The sequence below is a fragment of the Danio rerio genome, chromosome 18 (assembly GCF_049306965.1).
Source record: "Danio rerio strain Tuebingen ecotype United States chromosome 18, GRCz12tu, whole genome shotgun sequence".
NCBI classification, from domain to species: Eukaryota; Metazoa; Chordata; class Actinopteri; order Cypriniformes; family Danionidae; genus Danio; species Danio rerio.
The window spans coordinates 34,835,934-34,854,926 of record NC_133193.1 but is presented as its reverse complement, the minus strand read 5'-3'; the positions used below and the strand labels follow the sequence as shown (position 1 = coordinate 34,854,926).

The 18,993-nt window shown below is 40.9% G+C and overlaps 1 protein-coding gene across 1 annotated transcript; it reads left to right on the top strand.

Annotated features, from left to right (window-relative positions):
* Positions 1-12,342: 12,342 nt before the first annotated feature.
* On the top strand, positions 12,343-17,013 carry olfcs1 (olfactory receptor C family, s1). The gene is made up of 6 exons (NM_001045045.1): positions 12,343-12,515; positions 12,750-13,041; positions 13,122-13,940; positions 14,091-14,321; positions 15,848-15,971; positions 16,118-17,013. The coding sequence occupies exons 1-6, from the start codon at positions 12,343-12,345 to the stop codon at positions 17,011-17,013; spliced, it is 2,535 nt and encodes an 844-aa protein (NP_001038510.1).
* The last annotated feature ends 1,980 nt before the right edge of the window (positions 17,014-18,993 follow it).

Sequence of the window (18,993 nt, the reverse complement as noted above, 5' to 3'; positions counted from 1 at the left end):
TTAGATTGTAGAGCCTCTTATTGTTTTAAGGTGTAAAGTTAATTAACACGCAACTGTGATGTTGACTGGCTAGTTATCCTGTGGATTGCCTTTTGCTGGGTGCCTGTGGATTGCTTTGAAAATGAAATCAAAACTCAGTCTTATTGGCACCAACCAATCTTTTAAGGATAACATGGTCTGTGACTTGTTCGGTTCTGGAACGATCCGTTGACTCCCCACAGCTCTTTAAGAACTTTAGAAAAGTTGTGATGGACCCTTTGTACTTCGTACAGGAGGTGACCAAAAACGTCTACGTCTATGAGGTAAAATGTTCAGGTTTTTTGTTTAATGTTGATGCTTTTATTTTTATTGATTGGCAAAGCCAATTATTGCTGAATTATTGAATTCATTTTGCTTCAGTTAATTTTGTTAACATGTATTCAAACTAAATAAAGTAACTGGGTTGATGTGGGTGTTTTATCGCACAGGCGTCTTAAAAAGAACATTTAAATGATGGAGAAATCACACACCCTACCCCCTTCAGATCACCATCCAAAGCTTCCTGAACTAAGGAACGTAGACATACTGAATGATCAGAAAAAAAAAACATTACTTCTCTTCATCATGTCATTCACAGGTGAGAAAACATTATAATACAGTTAGTAATGGTACTACTATACTATAATAATCTATTTGCTATTGTAGTTTAAACATTAAATTTGAATGTTCAGAATAAAAATAGAAGTCTATGAGGTAGCCTCTTTTTTGTTTTTCAAGCCGCTACAGCAATCTGTTAAACGAACAAAGCAGTTATTTATTTAGGCAATTCTTGAAATGTTACAAGTTCTTTATTTTGGTAATGTATGTTTTAAGTGATAAGAAAATGACTAGTCTACTGCTGAATTTTTCCAGCCACCTGATGGTGAGAAAGACATTTTCAAAGTGATGGTGAGCCAGGTCTTCCCAGAGGATGTTGTGAACATGGCTGCAATACTGGTGGAGGGCACTATTATTTTTGCATCTCAAAGGTTTCCCAAATGCTTTTGCAACATATTTTGAACTTTATGCTTTGACCATAAACTATTCCAAAGGTCTAAGATGCACCTTAAATGCAGCTATTTTTTATGAAGATTTAGGAATATTCTTCAGGAGTGATTTTTTTTTTTTTTTTGTGATGTGATCTACTTTAACATTTCACAACAGAGCAGTCCAAAAGATGTGTTTTGAATATTTTAATTGTTTGGAGAATGTTTGGAAAAGATACAAAAACTGTAAGCTAAAATTGAACAAACCTTTCAAATAGCAAAAAGATGCTTGAAAGGTTTGGCAAAGCATTGTAAATAACAATGTATTGTTTCCTCAATTAAAAAAAAAAAAAACATTTTTTTTTTACTCAACAAATACAACTAAGTTCATTTGTGTGTGGACTATTTAGAGTTTTACTTAATTAAAAAAGTTCAACTAACACTTTTTTTAAAAACTGCATCCAGTAAGTTCAGCTTTTCCCCAAAACCTCACTTTTTTCTTCACAAGTTTGCTGAACTTATTGGTTTAGTTTGCTGAACTTTTCTAAATACTTTAGGTAGAACAAACAAACAAAAAATGTATAAGTTGAGTTAAAAGATTGTTTGCAATAAAGAGTTATATACTTTAGTTTTCCTTTTTTCAGCCCAGTGGTCTCTGATTGAAAAGAGGCAACATTCATTGGAATAAAATCATACTGTACAGCAAGACTGAATTGATTTTGATTGATTTGAATTGTTTCAGTGATTTTCTCCATGTAAATATTGTTTTAATATTAGTTGAATATATTCTGACTTTGTAAACATTTAAATCTATTTATTTTTGTTTTCTTTGTAAAAACATTATTTCAGGATGCAAAACTGGCTAAAACTTCAAATTTCAAATTTCAACATTAATTGTGTGATAGTGTGGTTGATGTTTTAACACTTATTCAATGTTGGTTTCAGTGTCATTAGTGTTTTAATTTAGGTTGAATAAATGCTGATTTTGTGATCATTTTAATCTATTTAACATTATAGAATTAACATTATGTCAGGGTGCAAAACTGGCTAAAAATCAATGATGAGTTTTAATATTGTTTCCATGATAGTTTGGTGGATATTTTAACATTTATTCAATGTTAATTTAACTTAGGTCTGCTATCTGGATAAGAACTAAGTTTTAAAAATGCTAAATATATTTATATATACAATATATGTACATATAATATAGGAAAACTGCCATATATATATATATATATATATATATATATATATATATATATATATATATATATATATATATATATATATATATCAAATACTTTTATCAAAACTTATTATAAAATATATATATTTATATAGGTTTTTTCCATGTAACGGATCTAGCTCTTTTTCCACCACAATATCAGACCGAATAGGAGACTTGCTGTTCTTGAAGGGCACATTAAACAGCACTACTTTACTTTCGCAGTAGACAGGCTTGAAGAATCTGAAAAAGATTGTAAAGGATGCTTGGTGCATTTTAGTGCCGGCACATTATTCAGATCAGATTATTCCTATCTACCACATTTGCAAGGAATATATGTCACATCTGTAACTATAGTTTTCCCTCATGAATGCAAAACTGAAAAAAAAAATTTCATGTATGTTCCACAGGGAGCCAATGTAAGAATTGAAATATTACAAATATTTTTGATGTCTTTAACAATTCAAAACATGAGCTGAAAACAGGGCCAATTGACTCCACAACCCAGCAGGGGGGAATACGGGAAAAACCAGTTCCTGCTGCATTTGCATCTGAGTATGCATTTGCATCTGAGTATGCTTTACCCCCCCCCCCCCCCCCCTCCCCCCATCTCACGCATATGGTCATTTCAATGTTTGAATGTTCTAGATTAACCAAACTGACTTTAACTATCATGTTTGATATCATTTGAAATGTCTCAGTGCAATTGGTACAATGGTCTCATTCTCTCAGAAATAGACATAATCAAAACAATAAATATATAACTTCAGGCATCTTTTTAACCACTGTGAAGGGTGTGACTTTCCACAGGCAGCACCGAGTGTGAATGCCTTTTGTTATACACACCCTTCCTTGAGGGAATTCTTGGATTATTTAAGGTAAGGTTTGAGAAAGGCTCAGGGCGATTCTGCCTACCCAGATCAGCCCATAACATCGAGCCTAGGCTCCACGTTATGTAAAAGGTCAGGTATGCATCTTTTCATCTTGGATTTATCTTTAATAATTTGATGTTTTGTATTGATCATTTATGAATTGACTGATTGAATTGGCATAATACATTTACCTGACTAATAAATTGTAATGTTTGACCATATTTTGCTCACTCTGTAATTATTAATTCAAGTAGATTACGCTGTATCCTTGTTTCCGCACGTCTTGCATCAGGTCAGTAGATGGACTAAAATCCAATTGAGATGGAGCATTGGGCACACTAATTGTGTTTTAGGGATCCGGCTGACTCTTGATATTGATTCATGTGTACTTAGGTGGAAAGGGCGTTAACTTCCGTCTAGGTCAACAAGGTGTTGCACGACTAACCTAGATTGGGTACCCGACCTTTGTTTGAAGGTAATATTATTCTAAATTAAGTTCATATGGGAAACCATGGGCTTGGTGAAAACCAAAGTTACTATAGAGTCCAGTAGTCGGGTACATTTATATTAATGCCCTAACCTCTAATTAGAAATGATGATTGTCTTAACTCAAAGGTGTACACCTAAGCGGGACTAACTAAAGTATTTTAGAACGAGCGCGCTGGTAGCGGCCATCTAAAGTATTAGTCAATTTACCTCTGTTTAATATTCAAGACTGACCGGAGTGTGACCGTGAGGGACGCCTTCGGCCGAGGCGATTTCTCTGAGCGACATGAGCACCCGAATGAACGGATGTAATAGTTACTAGTGAAGACAAAAGGTTCAAACATTTATCTAAATTACATATTGATATAATCTTCTTAATGTTTTATGATTGGAGTCAGATAAAACGAGGATAAATATATTAATATTCTAAACCACCTCATATTAAAATTGGAGTCAGATATGAGCTAAGTTTAATATAAATCAACATTGTGCACTGGAAAGACCGAACAGGCATTAAACCTTCATCCACCAGTGGACACCGGCATTGGGCCAACTGGGTGGACCTTACACCAACTTTTTTTCCTTTGTTTTGGCTGAACTACGTGGTTAAGAGTTTAGTAATATATAGAAACATAATTTAATATACTGTTAGATTCTAGTACATCCTTTGTATTTATGTTTCACGTTTTTACTGCAAATTTTGTTTATTGGAGTTGATTGTTCTCCATGAAAAGACCAGTTCAGTGAGGCTCATAATTTTCAATAAGACAGAGTGCATTAAGAACGTTCGTGGTTACAGAAGTAACCCTTCGTTCCCCGAGGAGGGGAACGGAAGTGCCATAGAGTGGATTAATTGAATCCACGAATGGAAGGATTCGGATCAGAAGCCGCTTGTCTGGATAGTATTGAACGGGCCAATGAATGAAATTAATTGGCAGCGTAAGCTTGCGCAGGTGTGCGGCATCGGCAATTATCCCAGCATATAAGCAGAATTTACATATGGACTAGCCCTAAAAAAGGGGGAGTACGCATAGCAAAAGAGTGGTTTGCGGAGAGGGAAGAAACGGGTCCGCCCAGGGGGGGGACTTAACCGTGGCGGAATAAGCATATGGGATCGCCTAGTGGGGATCACGCATAGCAGGCACCTATACCCAAAACGCGGGCTGACCAGCGGGCAGACCTACAATGTAGTGGGCCAGCAAGTGACTCCTCCGCTGAGTCAGTGCTGGGGGCCACGGAGGAATCTGCAGGGCTCACCTGACGGGGAACTTTACTGACAGATAAAAAGGCGCACGTACCTCCGTGTTAGGGAGAATGGCGCAGCAAGCGTGTTTCAACACCCTACCGAGTTGTTTCCTCAATCACCAAAGGGTTACCTAATACCCTTGAGGAAACCGGCTCCACTCGCAGATTGTAAAACCTTGCAAATGTGTTGGGTGTCGCCCAGCCCGCAGCTCTACAGATGTCTGTTAGAGAGGCGCCGCGTGCACGCGCCCAAGAGGATGCAACGCTCCGAGTGGAGTGTGCACGTACTCCCGGGGGACACGGCTGACCTCGACTCGAATAAGCGAGTGAAATGGCATCCACAATCCAGTGGGATAATCTTTGTTTCGATACGGCACTTCCCTGCTGCCGACCGCCATAACAGACAAAGAGCTGCTCAGATGATCTAAAATTCTGAGTACGGTCCACATAAATGCGCAGAGCGCGAACTGGACAAAGTAAAGAAAGGGCTGGGTCTGCCTCTTCCGGGGGCAGCACTTGCAGGTTCACTACCTGATCTCTAAAGGGGGTGGTAGGAACCTTGGGCATATAACCGGGTCTCAGAATTCCAGGCACGAGTCACTGACCGAAAATGTCTCCAGGTCCCCGACCCTCTTGATGGAGGCCAACGCAACCAGCAGAGCTGTCTTCAGGGACAGAAATCTTAGAGATACTGATTCGAGTGGCTCAAAGGGATCGGATCGCAAACTCGTGAGAACGAGGGCGAGATCCCAAGAGGGCATGAGAGGGGGGCGAGATGGATTAATTCGCCTAGCACCCCTAAGGAACTGGATGATGAGGTTATGCTTTCCCACGGTGCCGCCAGCTACCGCGCTATGATAAGCAAAGATGGTGGCCACGTAAACCTTGAGAGTGGAGGGCGACAGCCTGCTGTCCAACTTCTCTTGAAGGAAAGAGAGCACAACACTAATCTGGCAATTTCGGGGGTCTTCTCTGCGAGAGACGCAACATTCAGTGAATAGACTCCACTTCAGGGCGTAGGCGCGCCTCGTGGAGGGGGCTCTAGCCTGAGTGATGGTATTAACCACCGCAGTCGGTAGGTTACCTAAGTCTTCCTCGCGTCTAAGGACCACACGTGGAGGTTCCAAAGATCGGGGCGAGGGTGCCAGATGGTGCCCTGTCCCTGAGAGAGTAGGTCCTCTCTCAAAGGGATCCGCCAGGGGAGGGCCGTCGCGAGGAGTGAGAGCTCTGATATCCAGGTCCGGTTGGGCCAAAGGGGCGCAACTAGCAGAACCTGTTCCTCGTCCTCCCTGACCTTGCACAGAATCTGCGCGAGCAGGCTCACTGGGGGAAACGCATACTTGCGCATGCCCCGAGGCCAACTGTGGGCCAGTGCATCCGTGCCGAGAGAGCCCTTGGTCAGGGAAAAAAACAACTGGCAATGAGCGTTCTCGGGGGAAGCAAACAGATCGATCTGGGCCTCCCCGAATCGTGCCCATATCAGCTGAACAGACTCGGGGTGGAGTGTGCCCGCGTGCCATGCACGTCTGGGGACCTGATCGTGAAGCCAGTGCTGAAGTGGTCTCATATGGAGCAACCCGAGCGGCGTGACGGCGGCTGCGGATGCCATATGCCCCAGGAGCCTCTGAAAGAACTTCAGTGGGACCACTAGTTTGCTGTCGAGCTCCCTCAGACAGTTCAGCAACAGGCGAGCGTGTTCCTTGGAGAGGTGCGCTACCATGGTGATCGAGTCCAGCTCCATCCCGAGAAAAGAAATCCTCTGCACGGGGGCGAGTTTGCTCTTTTCTCGGTTGACCTGAAGCCCCAGTAGGCGGAGATGCCGAAGCACCTTGTCCTGGTGCACAATCAATTGCTCCCGCAAGTGGGCTAAAATCAGCCAGTCGTCGAGATAATTGAGTATGCAGATGCCCGCGAGCCGAAGGGGCGCTAGGGCACCCTCCGCGAGTTTGGTGAAGACCCACGGAGACAGAGAGAGCCCGAAGGGGAGGACCTTGTACTGCCACGCTCGACTCTCGAACGCAAACCGCAGAAATTGGCGGTGGCGTGGAAGAATGGAGACATGGAAATACGTGTCCTTCAGGTCTATGGCTGCAAACCAATCCTGAGGACGAACGCATTGGAGAATGCGCCTCTGCGTGAGCATTCTGAACGGCAGCCTGTGCAGACAGCGGTTCAAAACGCGCAGATCTAGGATTGGCCGTGACCCACCGCTCTTTTTGGGTACGATGAAGTATGGGCTGTAAAACCCACTCTCCATCTCGGCTGGAGGAACCGGCTCGATTGCACCCTTCGCCAGGAGGGCAGCAATCTCCTCTCGCAAGACAGGGGCGGACATGGGGTTGACCCTGGAGAAATACACGCCCGTAAACTTGGGGGGCTGTTTCGCGAACTGAATCGCGTAACCAAGTCTGATTGTGCGTATGAGCCACCGCGAGGGGCTGGCCCGCGCTAACCAGGCAGGCAGAGCCCTCGCTAATGGAGTCATCGCTACAATCGCTGACGTACCAGCGGTGGGGCAGCGCGGAGTGGGTGTGCTGATCCGGGAAGCACAAGGGTCCCGCGGAAGAGCTGGAGAAGAGCGATTCGCTCTGGCTCCGCACCCTGACTCCGAAGAGGGGGCTGGAGGGCTGAGGGAAGGGAGACCGTCCCCCCAGCGCTCGTGAGCCACTGGCGAAGCACGTAGAGTCTGCGAGCCGGAAGGCAGCGCGTCCCGGACTGGCAGAACTCGTGCAGTCACATCCGGGGAAGGGGAAAAGTGCTCTTTTACTGATGTTTTGGTGGCACTGAAGAGTACCGTTTAGCCAGAGGTGGCGTTCCTGAACCACAAGTGTGGACATCGTCCTCCCCAGCGCACACGCGGCGGACTTAGTAGTCCGAAGAGCATAGTCGGTCGCGGTGCGCAGCTCATGTAATAAGCTTGGGTTGGACCCGCCCTCGTGCAGCTCGGCCAGCGCCTGCGCTTGGTAGCGCTGGTAGGTGGCCATCGCGTGCAAAGCAGAAGCAGCCTGGCCCGCAGCCTTATAAGCTCTGGCTCCGAGGGAGGCAGACAACCTACAGGCTTTGGACGGGAGGCGGGGCAAACCCCGCCACGTAGAGGTGCTGAGTGGACAAAGATTGACCGCGATAGCGCGCTCCACTGACGGGATCGCCTCATACCCCCTGGCAGCTCCGCCGTCAAGGGCGGTGAGGGCGGAGGTACACGCAGCACGGGCAGAGAAAGGTGCCCTCCAAGACTGCGTGAGCCTACTGTGCACTTCCGGGAAGAAGGGGACGAGAGGCTTCGAAGGCTTCGCCTTCTCGTCCTCTACGCAGCACCCATCTAGTCGGCCCAGCCGCGGAGCTGGGGGATAAACCATCTCCAACCCCACGGCCGAAGCAGCCCGGGAAAGCACGGCTTTCATGTCCGCTTCAGGATCCGATTAGACAGCGCTCACCTGCCCGGAGGGGGCGAGCGGGTCCGGATCTTCGTCGGACAGTGAAAGCCCACCCTCCGATGCCGCGGAGGACATCTGATCTCCGGTGTCAGCGAGTTTGAGAGCTACCATCTGGTTAGACGGATCACTCCCACTACCCGAAGCTTGGATGGAGCGCCGTGAGGAGCGAGAGGTCCGCGAGCCCGTGGGCGGCGGATTATCTCCCGCTGGAATCCTCAGATCTGCCCGAGCGCCCGCTGCTTTTTTAGAACAGGAGGCAACTGGGGTGGCTCGCTCTCTTGCGAAAGTTAGCCGCGATCTTAGCTGTGCAACGGTCATGGCATCGTAATGACGACATGAACCGCCTGCGAGCACCGCATTAACATGCTGGACCCCCAAACATGCAATGCAGTGATCGTGTCCATCATCCGGAGCCAGGAAACCCCCGCATCCAGAAACGCACAGTCGGAGCGCCATCCTGAAAAGGACGTGCTGCACGACTGTGTTGCTCTTTTAGGAAAGTTTGCAACAATAAGCACCGCTCTGGAGGACCGGATCCAAAGAACCGCAGGCAAGGGAGAAACCCAGCTCGACCGTCTGCCACCGCGAAGACCCACTCTGGACCGGGAGACACACTCGTTCGCTCTGAAGTGCTGAACAGCAAGAGGAACCCTCATCGACTCACTCAGAAAGGATCTGAAGCTAAAAGGATGGCGTTTGCTAGCTTCAGGTGTGCTTATATGCTGGGATAATTGCCGATGCCGCACACCTGCGCAAGCTTACGTTGCCAATTAATTTCATTCATTGGCCCGTTCAATACTCTCCAGACAAGCAGCTTCTGATCCGAATCCTCCCATTCGTGGATTCAATTAATCCACTCTATGGCACTGAAGTTCCCCAACCGAAGGGGAACATTGTTATTTCATTTACACTTTTAGAAAATAAAGGTACAAGAGCTGTCACTGGGGTGTAACCTTTTCTTAAGGGACACATTTGTACTTAAAGGGAATAAGCTGTACTGGTACCAGTACCTCAATCTACCAGTACCTTATACATTTCTTCTATACATTTCTATTAGTACCTAAACATTTCAAAGCGTAAACATTTGTACATTTTTGACACTAATATGCAGCACCGCCGCTCCCTATACGCAGAGTACGCAGGCTGTGTAGGGCCTCAACTCCGGAGGGGGGCACCATCTCTGCTGCTTGAAAAAAAAATTTGATATTTATTTACTAATATCAACATAAACTGCATGTAAATAAATCATCTATTGATAATATGTTGTTAAACACATTTAAAAAATCATTTTAAGGCAGACACATAAACAAACATGTGACGTAATTTTTCGTGCATGCGCATAGCCGCAGCGTGGCCTGGTCCACTTATCTTTGCGGCTTCTAGCTGCATATAATTATAATAGATGCAAGTTGCAGCTCTATGCACGGAAAAAAACAACAGCAGTCTGGAGCCGAGAAGAGGAAAAAAAGTACAAGATGAATCGTGTGTACCACTTTCAGGTAACTTCCATGAATCTGGAAAACTTATTTTTGGTTGTTCAAGTAAATTAGTGAGGCTAACGTTTAAACTTCTCCACAACTGCTATGCATTGTGCTTTAGACAGGACATGTTCTATGACTTTTCGCGTTAGCCCCTCTTCCCCATTTTGCTGCTAATTACACAAACTCAATTAGTGTTATTAACTTGTGCAATACTTTACAATTCTGTTTGCACACTGGCTACATACACATGCACTGCACAATTCTTTGCAGACAGCAGTTATAATTATTTATTGCTTTTTCTATTTCTATACATTTCTTATTGCTGTTATTGCTTGTATCACTGCAATGACAATAAAGTCTCTTTAGTCTTTTTTTGTGCATTACAGTATGAAATAACAAAACCGACTTATATTCTATGATTTCTGGAAGATCAATAATATAAAATGAGTCAAATTACTGTAAATCAAGGGCCAGAAACCATTTTTTTTTTTGCATGAATACATTAATGATTTTTTTTTCTAAATGTTAACAAAGTTTTTTGTTTAAAAATACACCAATTCATTCTTAAAAACCACAAATGTCTTTGATTTATACTGAAAGGAAGGGTCAGCTTTTGTCACCATATTACAGTGCAAATTAAATCCACATGTTAGTTGTAGTTTAGACACATTATGAAGATTGCTGGACAAGCCTATTGTTTTAATGGTATGTCATGAGCTTTCTTCTTTTCAATGACTAATTTCTTCTGTATTGTTCATGGAGGTCAATGCTGAAGTTCGTCACAAAAGAAGATGAGGTGGCCTGACCAGCACCACTCCAGAGACACCAGCAACTGCACAGGTACAGGATGCAGCACTGAGGACCGTCTATCTCTACAGGTACATAGAGGGTTTTATTCCTTACCCTTTGTAAATGTTTGAAATTATGTTTCTGCAGAAGATATGACAGTGTTTATTTTGATGTAAGCTATTATTTTGTAATGTAAACATTTGAACGTTCAAGTATAATTTGAGGGTTTATATGCATATTTGTGTATATAAATAAATAAATACATGTTTGAATGTTTGTGTGATTTTGTTCCTCTGTGGGGGCACCACAGTAAAATTTCTCTTAGGGGACCCTTTTGGCCAGCAGCGGCCCTGCTAATATGTACCCTTGAGGTATTAATATTGACCCTTTAGGTACAAATGATTTTGAAAGGCTTTTGAAAAGGTACCACCCCAGTGACAGCTCTTGTACCTTTATTTCTGAGAACGTAAATGAAACTTAGACAGACAATGTTCTCAATGCACTCTGTCTTATTAGTTGCAAGTGTTCTGATGTTTAGCAGACCCCAGAATATATCCATAGAATCAGAAGGTCTATATTTGCATTTGAATATTAGTCAGCTCTGCTTTGATGCTCTACAGCTTAGTGCCTGCTCTTTCATTCCATACAAACACTTTGTTTTCCTATTTTAGTGAAGACATACATACTGAAGGCTTCCATCAGGTTAGGGTATATGGCGTAATTCTAACACTAAACCCAAATCTAACAGAAATAAGTGCAATAAGTGCAAATCAATAATTATTAATAAAATCATGTTCTGGTTCTGTTCTGCATTTGCACACACACATACACACACACACACACACACACACACACACACACACACACACACACACACACAGAGGGGCTTGCTGTATAGTAATTTCCATGTTCCGAACTCTTCATTATTCATTCATGCAATGGTATATCCATGTTTTTATTATATGCCACCTTCTTATCTAGTTATTTTGGTGTAGGTAACTCAAAAGTATTACAGGAGTAATGTAAAACATTCCAATTCTGAGACAGTATTCAATTTCACATTATCATTCAGCTTAGTCCCTGATTTAATTGGGATCACTACAGCGAAATAAACTGCCAATAACTTTGGCTTATCTTTTTGGCAGTGGATGCCCTTTCACCTTATTCTCATGCCCTTTCTGCCCGTATTCTCAGCTGGGCAACAATGCTAACCACTGGGCCACCATACAGCTCCATACAGTATTTTTTAAGGAAAATTATTTAATGATTTTGAATATCAGTAACAAGATATCTTCTATAGTTTATAGTATACATTTGCACAGTTTGACAGTAACTTACACAAGACTGCATGTAACATGCTTGATCCATTTGCTGTAATTGCCTAAATTTTCCCCGTCGGCTGAATACAGCATCCTCTGTAAACATCTAAAAATGTGTTTTAGGGGCTGACAAAAATAATTGTTTTTGCACTCAATAAGCACACATGTGTAATGCTTTTTTAAACATCGTTTTTTGCTTAAAAAAATTTGCAACATTTAGTTTTGTTATTTACTAAAGTTAATTTCTAAAGTAATTTTTTTCTTATTTCTCCACCTCCCTCTTCCCTCACAAATATGCTGTTTTCCTCTTGGGTGCTTTTTTGCTCTAGGCAAATTCAAATCTACAAAAGGGGAGTTATCCTCTGACCCATCTTCTTTGCAGGATAAATTACTAGCCTGCTCTTTATTGCTCACTGTATGTGGTGTGTGTTTAGGTAAAATGATGGGTTTTATTATAGGGTTATGGTTGGTGGGATTTATTGTTGGCATGGTCAGGGTTTGTAATGCAAACCCAACCTGTAGTCTAAAGAAAAGTTTTGTCTCGGAAAGCTTGTATAAAGACGGCGATGTGATTATTGGTGGTCTGTTTCCAGTTCATGTTCAATCCCCAGTGCCTGATCCTGCTTTTACTCAACAACAGCATGGTTCCAACTGCCAGGGGTGAGTAGTGTATGTGTTAAAACAACCTTGAGGTTTGTGTTATAAATTGCTTTAAAAAAGCTAAAGAGTAGTAGACCAACTTTTTGTGTTAAATGGTGTTGACAATAATTTTTAGTGACATGCATACAGTATATTAAGGGCTTTTATTTGTATTGTTGTCTACACACTTCCTTTTTGAATCCAACATCACTCATTAAATGTTACTTTATTTATTTATTTATTTTATTTTATTAGTATTGACCTTCGATCATATCGCTGGCTCAGAGCTATGATCTTCACTGTGGATGAGATTAATAGGGACCCTGTCCTGCTACCAAATGTTACTCTGGGTTACCTAGTAGCTGATACTTGTTTAGCTGAGAGTACAACACTGAGTGCTGCTTTAGCTCTGGTAACAGGGCAAGAAACAACAGTGTTTAGCACCGAATGCAATGGAGCCCCAATGGTTCCTGTCATTATTGGTGATGCTCGTTCCTCTGCCTCAGTGGTGGTGGCAGACACACTGGGAGTGTTTGATATTCCTATGGTATGTTGAAATGTAATGTTTATTTAAATGAAAAAATGCTTGCCTTTCCAAAACAATTAAATCTGTGTTTTGTTTTCCAGGTGAGTTATTTTGCATCATGTGCTTGTCTCAGTGACAAGCACAGATTTCACACTTTTCTACGCACTGTCCCTAGTGATGCCTTCCAGGCCAAGGCCATGGCCCGTCTGCTTCATCTACTAGACTGGAACTGGGTGGGGGTGGTTGCAGGGGATGATGAATATGGCAAAAGTGGCTCACACCTGCTTTTAAAAGAGCTCGAAGGTTCAGGGGTCTGTGTGGACTATGTTGAAGTCATTCCTAAATCCCATTCTCAGAGCCGGATCAAGCAGATTATGGAGAGGATCCAGAGTTCCACAGCTAGTGTGGTGGTGACATTTGCCATCGGGCCAGACCTTGAAGTTATTTTCAAAGAAATGGTGGTGCAGAATGTGACCAATAGGCAGTGGATAGCAACAGAGGCATGGAGCACTACTGTTCAGTACTCTGACCCAGAAAGCATTCCTCTCCTAGCTGGTACCATTGGCTTTGCTTTGCGCAGAGCTGAAATTAAGGGGCTTGGTGCTTTTCTCACCCAACTGAATCCTGTGAAGCAATCAAATGAACCATTTGTAAAAGATGTATGGGAAGAAATTTTTAGGTGCTCTTTAGCACATGACAGGCAGCCTTCATTTAAAAGACCAAAGTGCACAGGATCAGAGAGTGTGGAAAAACATGGCCGCATCTACACAGACGTTTCACAGCTGAGAGTCACTTACAATGTGTATAAGGCTGTGTATGCCATTGCCTATGCTCTTCACAACATGATTGCCTGCCTGCCGGGTAGGGGCCCTTTTGAAAATGGACAGTGTCCAGATGCAACTCAAGTAAAGCCAAGGCAGGTACAGATATTAGAGAATTCTTAAAAGTTTAATTACTATTAAAACCAAATTTAGTTTAATTTTATCAAAATTTACTGGTTTTAGAGGTAGAAATACTATCTTATAAATATAATTTATATTATTATTATTTTAATAATTTATGCCTCATAGCTTCTCCACTACCTAAATGCAGTAAACTTCACAACACCAGTGGGAGAGCTGGTCTATTTTGAAAATAATGGTGAGCCGTCTGCATCTTATGACATAATGAATTGGTATGTCAATAAAAGTGGAGAAGTAAATTTTGTCCAGGTGGGACAGTATGATGCAGCCAAAGGACCAGGCCAGGAGCTGAACATAAACATTGAAAAAGTGATTTGGGGAGGGGGCTGGGGTAACCAGGTAAGACTTCAGTTAAAAGAAATTATTCTTTTTTGATAAAAAAAAAAAAAAACTTTTTTATGATTTTTAGATGCAGTTAAAACTGGCTAAGCCATTGTTAAGAACATAAAGAAAAAAAATTGTGCACAGAAAAAATTTTTTTTTGAACAGTTTGTTTTTTTGACAGGGCACTATCATTTCTATGTTGTTATTGTTAATGTATCTGTTAAGTTCCATCATGGATTTTTATTAAAATTTTGGTAAAGAGGCAAAAGCAAATCAGCAGGCAGAAAATAGAATTTCAGTGGTATGAATCTGCTCCCAAACGAAAGAGTTTAGCGCATTTAACAGTACTATATTTCTTAATCTTGCAGTTACTACTTAATCGAGGTATGCTTATTTTTTTCTGCCTATACTGATTGGCAAAGTAGAATAATCAGTCCAATATACCCAGCCAATTAAATTGTGCATAAAAAAAATCACGTTAGACAGACTTGACAACTTTATAAATGTGCAGTGTGAAAGTGTCCAAATACATGCAAAAACATTACATACAATAATAAAGAAACTCCATGCCACTGATGAGGAGATGAAATGTGTCTGCTTTATGATGATTAAAATTACTAAATGATCTGTAACAATAACTAAACAATACAGAATGTTATATTTTTAAATACATTATTTATTATACTTACAGATAGCATTTATTCTAGCAGTGCAGCACAAGCTTGGTTGGAGGTACCAATTGCTGAAATCTTAGTTAATTAAGGTTCAAAGTGGATGATAAACATTTACACATCACAGCTAGCTTTTTGCCCTTTACGTCACACAGATTTCACTCCCATGTAGATGGATCAACCTGGTTTTTGTAAGCTTATTATATGTATAAATAAATATGAGTTTTCACAATAAATTAATCTGACATATTTAAATTATAGTCCATTTATAGTCCAATGTCAAACACACTTAGAAAAACCCTTACAAGAAAATGAGACTGATGTAAGGTACATTTTATATTTTCACATAATAAATAATTTTTAAAGCACATTTACTCATAACTCATAACTCTTGAAAACGTTTAGCAGGCTACTTTTTTTGCCAAAATGTTCTTATTTATGAAATACAGCCTTTTACAACCATATATATATATATATATATATATATATATATATATATATATATATATATATATATATATATATATATATATATATATATATATATATATATTATTAAAAGGATGTGTATATATATATATATATATATATATATATATATATATATATCCTATTGATTGATTTAATGTAAATCTATTCAAAAGTATTTTTAACAGTAACATATATAGTATATAATACCAATTTAAAAAATCTTTGTAAGAATGGAGAGCCTTGTAAATTAATCTTTGATTTTGTATCTGAATTAGTTTTTTTTTGTAATTCTTTTTGCTCTTATTTTACTAGTTAGTTTTACTTTAACTGTTTAGTTGATATGCTGACAGTTTTCAAAAAAGTAGCTGGGAGTTTGAAGTTTCTTCCTCAATCATTCAGGTCCCTGTGTCTGTATGCAGTGTGAGCTGTCTTCCAGGCACTAGAAAGGTTGTACAAAAAAGAAAACCTATCTGCTGTTTTGACTGTATCCCTTGTGCAGCAGGTGAAATCAGCAATATGTCAGGTACTAGTTAACTTTATAAAACCATACATTTTCTAGTTAGTGACAAATTTGTCATTGTACATTAATGTTTACAAGATGAAAATTACTATTCACTTCTGACTAGGAACACATTTACCATGCATCATGTCTTCTTCTGTGTCATTCAGACTCTACGGAGTGTATGAGATGTCCTGAGAAGTTCTGGTCAAACACCGAAAAAACTAAGTGCATTCCAAAGGTTGTAGAATTTCTGTCCTTACAAGATACCATGGGAATTGTGCTGACAGTCTTATCTGTCACTGGGGCTACACTAACTACAACTGTTTTGGCAACTTTTTTCCATCATCGTGACACGCCACTTGTGCGAGCTTACAACTCAGAGCTGAGCTTCCTGTTGTTGATGTCACTCACACTTTGTTTCTTGTGTGCTCTAGTTTTTATTGGCCGGCCTGCAGCATGGAACTGCATGTTACGTCACACTTTATTTGGAGTGAGTTTTGTTACCTGTATTGGTTGTATCCTCAGTAAGACTGTGGTGGTGCTGGTAGCTTTTCGAGCTACTCGGCCTGGATCTCATTTGATGCAGTACTTTGGGCCCATCCAGCAGAGGGCAGCAATCTTCATTTGCACGCTGGTTCAGGTTGTCATATGTTTGCTGTGGCTACTGCTGGATCCCCCTCAGCCCACAGAGAGTGCAGGGGAGTTAGGTGCTCGATTGATCCTGCAGTGCACTGTGGGATCTGTTGTGGGCTTTGTATTTGTGCTGGGGTACATTGGTATGTTAGCAGTTGTCTGCTTCTTGTTGGCTTTCTTTGCTAGAAAGCTTCCAGACAATTTCAACGAAGCTAAATTCATTACTTTTAGCATGTTTATTTTCTGTGCTGTGTGGGCTGCATTTGTGCCAGCATATATCAGCTCCCCAGGAAAGTACACAGTGGCTGTAGAGATTTTTGCTATTTTGGCTTCCAGTTATGGCCTGTTAATTTGTATATTTACTCCAAAATGTTATATCATTCTGCTTAAACCTGAGAAAAACACAAAAAAGACGATGATGGCTAGATAAGGCTTACAAGTAAAAGAAACATGTAAGAAGGTAGCATTTTTAGTTAAGTAAAATCCCAACAAATAATTTAATTGAATCGGTGTCACCAGGCCAATATCTACTCAATATCTCATTTTCAAATAATATAAATATTAGAAATGTAAACATTAGCTGAGCATTTTCTACATTGTAACACTATGTTCTTAAAAAAACATAAAATGCAACAAGATTCCAGTGAAAAGCATATTGACTATCTGCACCAGATGCAAAATGACAGAAACATTTAAACAAGCTACAGGCTTCAGAAGCACATAATAGTGCCCCACACTTAAACAATTGGTAATGTTTAGAATCAAATTAATGCATATTAAACCTCTTTAACATTATTTAATGTACATGCTGTAACATATTGTAACCTGCATTCTGGAGATAAACATTCCATTTAACATTCCAGAAAACAATCTGGGTGAATCGCCAGGACAATAAAATCACTTGGTGACGAAAAGTCTGGCTTGGTAATCCCTTGGTGACATGTTAACAAGTCTGGGAGACTTTACAGAACCACTCTCTGCCTACTTCAAAAGAACGTGACAGATAAGATAAGAAAAGGAAAAAAAAACTCTTTAGCCAACATTCTGCTCACAGACAAGACATTCCTCAAAATTAAACAAAGACATTTATAACCCAAATCTCTTGTTTAATTTCATTTAACTTTTGTAATGTGTACAATACCTGATATAGACTATACACATTCACGCTTGCAGGCCTTTTTAAAAGCATCAAGGATGTAAGGATATGGGAACTATGTGATGTACTTGTAGAGTGTTTGGTGTCAATAGAATGCCCTCGACATTTTATAACACATGATGCATAGATCGAGACCATAACTCGCATTGTTTTATTCTTTAAAGCCCTGTATTAAATGCCTGTCCGCATGCTTTAGGCGAGCGCTCAAATTTGCATACGCGCAGCCCAGAGACAAAGGAAGGTTCGCGCGCAAACTTTCCCCTGAAATCATTGGTCAGAATGCTGAACGGGTCGTCACGTGACCCGCAGGTATAACTCATTCTGCCCTCCCAAACATCTGGGCAGAAAGAGAACGTCCCAAAAAGGAACATCATTGACGGTGGCCCTCGGGCCACACGTGGCTTTCTAAGCCGCATGGACTTTTTCCCGCCACGCTTTCTTTATTTTCCGGCAAAGTAAATTCAGTTTAAAGTTTGCGATCGTGTTCGTCCGAACTGCATTACAAACTCCACGCATCAAAGGACATCAAGAGTAGTTTCATCACGACGGAAGAGAGACGCATAAGAGAGACCGCCAGACATGAAAAACCAGGTGATTTTAGTTATGCGATTAAGCTGTGCCCCTTATCAAAAAGGTGTTTTTTATAACCTTGGTGGTCCGTAATGGTGCGTGTGGAACTGAAAGTTTTGTCACTCTTTAATCTGAAATCTATATTTTCTAGCTTTACTATTTCTCTTTGCTGTTACACGTTCTATAGACCCGATATCTCCACGTGGTTTACCTTTGTTTTGTGTTTAATGTATGTTTGTGCGTTTGTTTGTTCGTTACGTCTGACTAGTCAATAAATTCCATTATAATCAAATGAATTGTATTGTTTGCCTCACGAGAAAATGTCACTGAAATACAGATTCCCCTGCCTAGCTATTATAAGTTGTTTAAAACTTTTGAATGATTAATCTACTTCACAAGAAGTAGCAATTAAATTCCCTTTTTCTAAATGAATAGATTACAGTGTCCGCTCGGAAGAGCGGCGGCTCTGCTTGTGTTCGTTTGGTCAAATTGACAATAAATTGATCCGGAATATTAATTATTAATAATAATTCGTTATTGTTGATAATTAATATTCATAATCTGGGAATCCGCTCGGTCGCGCGAGCATGATCATTTACAATCATATGTTTGTTTGACCAAACTGACTGAAGCTTAAGCCGGAATATTAATAATTAAGAATAAACCGTTATTGTTGATTATTAA